We start from the raw sequence: 6,178 nt of genomic DNA, 5'->3' as shown, positions 1-6,178 counted from the left end.
CCTGAGAAAAGCAAATCCATTAAAAAAACAGATATTGTTTAATAATACCAGTTTGAGATGTTTCAATCCTTCCCTTGGGGAAAAACAATGACAAACAGGTGTAGTAATTTTTTTTCGATATGAATTATTTGAATTCATCACAATCGCAAATATAAATATAGTTTGGGATTTTAAGTGCATATCTGGCTTTGATTACAATTAGAAATCTTTTGTTTGACAATTCTACCCATCCCCCCGCAATTCAGCATTCCTTAAGTCACCATGACATTACTCGTGAGCTTTGAGTTCAAAACCATTCTGACATGGAGTGGTGTTCTTCCAGTAACTGCTGCAGCACACTTTCACTCTAGGGTAATAGGGGTGCTAAATGAACCAAGTTCAGCTCTCTTCAGCCTTGTGTGCAATTCTCGTCATTACCATGTATCCAGAAGCAAATCTGGGCATATTTGAGAGGAGTAATTCTTACTGCTACATTGTAATCCTGCTGTTCACCATTGACATCCACCCACTGATGGCCTGAGTAAACAGCGATGATCTTGCGTTTCCACTTCTTTTTGTTCGGCTCCTTAAGACGTAGATAGACACCAGATCCAGTGGAGCCAGGCTTAGCATCACAGTACTGATAAAAGAGATCATTGGACTCATCAGAAATGCTACAAAATCTATAGACCAGATGCCCAGATCGATCATTGTCAAAACCTGAGAAGTGGATCATGCTCCCAGGCATCATTTTGATTGTTGGGCTTATTCCCAGCTCCATGTATTTCCTTTTGTGGGGACGTTTGAGCTCAAGAACAGCATAATCATAATCCAGGGCAATATCACCAGAGAGACCTTTAAACCAGCCTTTTGGGATGTGGGTACTCTTCACTCTGGTCCACTGGAAGGAGGGCATGCCATCTGAGGTTCCCTTCTTCCTCCCAGATCTCCTCTGCTTTCTTCCACCACCTCTGGATTGTCGCCTTAGTTCCATGGCAGCATTGGGATCCTCTTGGGCCACAGCAGCTTCTCTCCTACTTCTTTTAGCACCTTTGCGTTTCCTGCCATCGCCTCTGGATTTCATCTTCATCAAGCCCACCCTCAGTCTTTTGCTGCCCTTAACATAATCCTTGCCGTTGTGCAGACAGTGGGCAGCCGTTAGCACATGCTTGGGGGAAATGAGAATGCCGCTACAGCCGGTGGAGATTTTCACAGCTGTGTTGAATGGAAAGTTGGTCATAAACCGCTTGTCATAGATGCTGAACCTGCTGTCCGTTCCATATACCTGCCTCTTCTTTCTTGAAGACCTTCGTATGGTTGTGTTTCCAGCTGGGTCAAGCACGAGTCCGAGGACATTCACTTCAGTCAGGGTCCTAGTGCCGTTTTCGAAAACGGTCTCATAGGATAAGAGGTCCTTCAAGTCAGACAAGCTTGGCACCGGCAATCTTCTTTGACATTCAATTCCACATACGCTGTGCAGCTCTAATTTGGGGTTTGCTTCAAATTTAGGGCTGTCAAGGGAGAAAGTTCTTTCACTCACAATCTGGGGTATTTTCTTTAAGTGCCAAGTAAAATCTTGTTCAGTTTCTGTTCCATTAGTGAGACTCAATATAGGTATGAAAAATATGAATAGCAGTAACATGTGCTCCATTTTATCTGCTTTCTTCTAAAACAAGAAAGAGAGATTTGAAAATATGCATTGGAAATATACACAGTTATATTAGTATAAAGTATAATCACACATAATATTAGCACTGACGTCAGTGGAACAGAATTTAACATTCTGCTCAAATGAGAAATGCCTCAGAAATTCCCCGTATTGCCGCTGACACTTCCAACAGTCTTACTAGAGCAAGATGGGCTCAGATGAGTCAGCCAGCATCTACGCTGAGCTACCTACTTGAAGGTGAAAACAGCTGATGTGACCTGCTTTTCCCTCAGAGGGGCAGTAGTCTGAGCCATTCCACTCTGTACAGTGACCGGGGTTTTTTAGTCCCATAGGGTTGCAATTATGTATTATGTTTCTGCTTCTCTTCTCTACAGCTACTAATCGTAGGTAGAACATGGTTGAAAACCACCAATGTATTCAAAAGTTGGGATCCAGGCAGAGGTGGACAGAGAGACTACGCTCCTGAGATTTAGGAAACCAGACCAATTGTGCTCTTTGAGTAATGGCCAAAAAGTAGCAGCTAAGTGACCTAAATGGTTCTGCATTATCCTCCCAGCTAAGATCTGGAAATATGCCTGCTACTGAAAGAGCACTTTGCTAATTGCTCTCTCAAGGTACCAGCTTAGAAATAGGTGCTTTTCCCTTTCAAAGTTTATGTTGTCTAGATGTGGCAGATGGAGCAACCTGGGCACCTAAAGAAGGTGACAAGTCCTATTTTAAATGCTTTCACCTTCTGCTGCTCTGAAACACCTGGGTCTCCTGCAGATCCTGCATTGTATCTCCTTGTGTGCTGTGGCCACCAAAACCTCATTAATTTCCTATGCATGGGTGTCTGAATCTCTCTCAGGATGTCAGAGAATTTCAAAATATGTGGTTAGAGAGGACAGATGGTGAGGAAAGTAGACAGTTGCTGGTCTAGAGGAGTCTCCTGGTTACACGCATGCAGGAAAGCCCAGCCAAGTAGGAGGGACAAGTCTGCTGACACATCACATGCCTTTTTGCTGCAGGATACCACAATGGCTGCAAGAACTGTGCTGTCTGTGCCTTATAGTCACATGTTGAAAGCCCCACCTAGACGCGGTGATGCACCGCACAAACGGCTGATACTTTAAATGGGAAATTCAAAAAGCAGTATTATTTCCATCTGTAGTTGGGAAACACACAGAAAGAATGTAAAATTGTTAGAAGTATGTGGCAGAGCCAGAAATTGAATCCAGAAGTCTTGATTCTGAGCTCAAAGCATTACTGAAAAGACCTTTTTTCTCCTTTGACAGCAGTGATGTCAGTGGCATTAACCAGCTCCTGGCTGCTGCCATTGGTAAAGCTTCTCATATCCTTCGTTCCAAATGACATGGAAACCTCAGCTGTGCAGAAGGAAAGGGCCTGTGATTAAACTTTAAAAGCCAAGCAACTCAAAGATATGTATGTGGTTAAGCTCTCTGGTTTACACTGTAATGGCAGTATAAAGGAGAGCAAAGATAACCACTTTACTTCTCTTGAGCTTATTTTAGAATCATATGAGAACTGCTACCCACTGAAACAGCCTGGTTACAATTTAGCTAAAGATCTGGCTTGAAGAAAAGAGGACTATGTGTGCAACAGGGAGAAAGAAGTCGTAACATCATTTTAGAAGCTGTATAATGGACCAATGACTCCTATAATTAAGAGGTGTCTTCATCATATAGATGTAGTTCTTGTCTATAAGAGGTAACAATTTTCACTTTTTAGCTAGGCACTACGATTCAAACACAGTTTGTTGATTCTGATGCCAAATTCAGAGGGTTCATTTGTTCTAACATAATTTTTTACACTTTTCACCTTTCACCTGCATGGAACACCAACTTAGACCCAGAGTTTACTTACTAGGATACACATAAAACACATTTTAGAATACAGTATAAAGATACCCACCCTGGCTTTGAGGTAGCTGACTCAGGTTTTGGAGAAGATGTGTGGACTTTCATAAGACATCTGGAGATTACAGTGACTCACAGGCCTAAGCTCTGGAGTTTATGCAGTCACACTAAAAGATACCTGAAGACTTTGAAAGCAGGGCAGATTCATCCGAGGTGCAAGATTTTGCAGAGACATGAGTTGACAATACCAGTCTAGGTTATCGGTATAGCAGAAATCCACATATTAGTACTCAATTAGTACTAAATTTGAAGAGGAAAGATAATTTTACATGTCCGTGAGTAAATTATAGAGTGTCAAAATAAAGAAATACTATGATGAGAACCTAAATATAGCTTTTCTAGCCTGACCAAAGGTCCTCCTCACCTAGAATCCTATCTCTGACACCAGTCAAATGCAAAAGCCTAGGGCAGAGCACAAGAATAGGGCAACTCCCCCCTCATAGTCTCTTAGCTTACAACCAGTTGCACCTCATGGACTCTAAACCAGAGGTAGTTTCTGTAGTGTGAGGAAGCCTGCATTTCTCTTCCCTAGTTGCCCAGTATTGCCTTGAACCTATATGAAATTTTATATCCACAATGCTCCTCCTCAAGAAGTTCCACAGCTTAACAACATGTTGTATGAGGAAGCGTATCCTTTGCTTTATTTTCAGCCTGTCACAAACTAGCATGGTTTGATGATAACTGGTGTCATACCTAATGCAGAAAAACTGGCTTTAATTTGCTTTGCCCTAATATAGCTACTGAAGAGATACAAGGTATCAAGAAATCCAGTTCTTCTGTCAGGCTCAAGAATGCCTTTTCTATGTTCTTTTCTAGAATACTCCTTCTTCTCTCAGCCCTTCCTCAGGGTCTGGGTATTTGATATTTCTCTGCAGCTGAGCTTTATGAGCCCTAAGTTCATTCTTTATAAGCCCCGAATTCATTCACTAACTGCTAGTTCATATAGAAAGTGTAGGAGGTAGCTGGGTTGATGTCATTCTGCTGGGATGGCTGAAGCCTTCCCAGTTGGACCCATAACTAACTTTGTTTTATAGGGACAATGGCTTTCTTCTGCCACTCTTTCAAAAGAAGAAAACCAAAACACACAACCCTCAATAGATACATTGGAGACTCCCATTAGAGGTATTATACTCAAGTGCTCACTACTTATTTGGAAGCCAAGATTTTCAGCATTTGTAATGAACCACTTGTTGCTCACAATTAACTAACTACACTTCAGTAGAACAGGAAGAAGTCCAAGCTGAGGAACTTGATGAAAATAGTAATTCTCACCACAGACCAGGGCAGTGGTTCTACTAGGCAACATTGTCATTTACAGCCATGCACTGTTCAGTAAGCCAGTCTCCACCATTTAAGCAAGCCCAGCTTCAAGCATGGGCAATGTCAGTGGTTTCCATGGCCCGGTATAGGTTGCCAGCAAGGGGGGAACACAGGGGTTCCTCTTGCCAGATAATAGATTGAAATGTGTATATGGCTGCAAGTCACCTTTGCAGGGTGAGAGAAGGGGAGAGAGATTAAAGCCTCCAGAGGAAGAAAGAAGGCCTTGAGAAGGCTACAAGCTCGACACAAGAAAAAAACCCTCATCTCATTCACTTTGCCACGCTATTCTCCAGTCTTCCTCCAAAGCCAAAGTTGCTCTGCTGTCTCCTTTCCTTTGCTCCTTACAAATTTTGGGTTGGCTTACAGTAATTAGAAGCCTGGAGTCAGTTCTGTCTTTATGGTATGATGAAGTGCTTCAGAGTAGACAGAGAAGGTGGAAACTAGAAAGTGAGAGAGATTCCCCAGCTCCATGAAATGCTGAAATTCATCCTCCAGTTTCCAAACCCACCTGATAATGGTGAGGACTGCCAGATGCTAGGCGTACATATACAATTAAAAGTATTTTCAGTTCTTCTCACTTCCTGCTTCCAACATCGAATCTTTTCTGCATTCACAGGACAAAACCTCCCCAGATCCTAATCTTTAGGGATATCCTTCAAGTATTTTGCCAGTATAATGTATCTTACTCCAACAAAATGCATTTCAAATGTTCAGGGGAAGGCTTGTAGTCAAGCAGAACTAGAATATGTTTCTATTCAGACTACTGCAGAGTGAATTTACATGTCAGTGTAGCTCAGACAGAAGGGAAGTTGTGTCCAGCTACCTGGCAGCATTTTATCTTGATCTGTTCAGTGCAGCCTCTGCTCTGGAGTTTCCTTCTTATTGTAGGGAAGTCAGAAAATTTCAAACTAAGCTTACATAATTTTAAATGCAATTTTAGGAACATAAAAGGTTAGAGGCTGCTACACTAACCAGATCCTTTAACTGCATTTGGCCTTATCCTTGAAATGACCTGAAAGTTGGAATTCACGGCTCTACTCTGAAAAAGCAAACCAAAGAACAAATGTAGGAAATCCCACACTTCTCTGGAAGAAACCATTACCCTAACCTTATGTGGCACTGCACCCTTCACTCCTCTGGTGTGCTCACTTTATATATTTGCGCATGGGTTCCGTCCTCCACTCTGACTTACGAAGAAAGGCCCACTGGCTCTTACAAAATTTAAGCAGCTTAACTATTTTTACATGGCAGGCGTGGCAGCTCATTTCTGAAATCAGGCAGAGGGAAATAAAGG

At 42.2% G+C, this 6,178-nt stretch overlaps 1 protein-coding gene across 1 annotated transcript; it reads right to left on the bottom strand.

The window, feature by feature from the left end:
- Positions 1-388: 388 nt before the first annotated feature.
- Positions 389-1,630, bottom strand: PRSS35 (protease, serine, 35). The gene has a single exon (XM_010131339.1). The coding sequence runs from the start codon at positions 1,628-1,630 to the stop codon at positions 389-391; it is 1,242 nt and encodes a 413-aa protein (XP_010129641.1).
- Between the last annotated feature and the right edge of the window lie 4,548 nt (positions 1,631-6,178).

This window comes from Buceros rhinoceros, unplaced genomic scaffold (genome assembly GCF_000710305.1).
Source record: "Buceros rhinoceros silvestris isolate BGI_N320 unplaced genomic scaffold, ASM71030v1 scaffold44082, whole genome shotgun sequence".
NCBI lineage: Eukaryota > Metazoa > Chordata > Aves > Bucerotiformes > Bucerotidae > Buceros > Buceros rhinoceros.
The sequence above is the reverse complement of the archived record's forward strand: the minus strand, read 5'-3'. Positions and strand labels throughout refer to the sequence as shown.

Excerpts from the sequence above, each read along its gene's own strand:
- PRSS35 (XM_010131339.1), bottom strand. The coding sequence starts at position 1,630 with ATGGAGCACATGTTACTGCTATTCATATTTTTCATACCTATATTGAGT.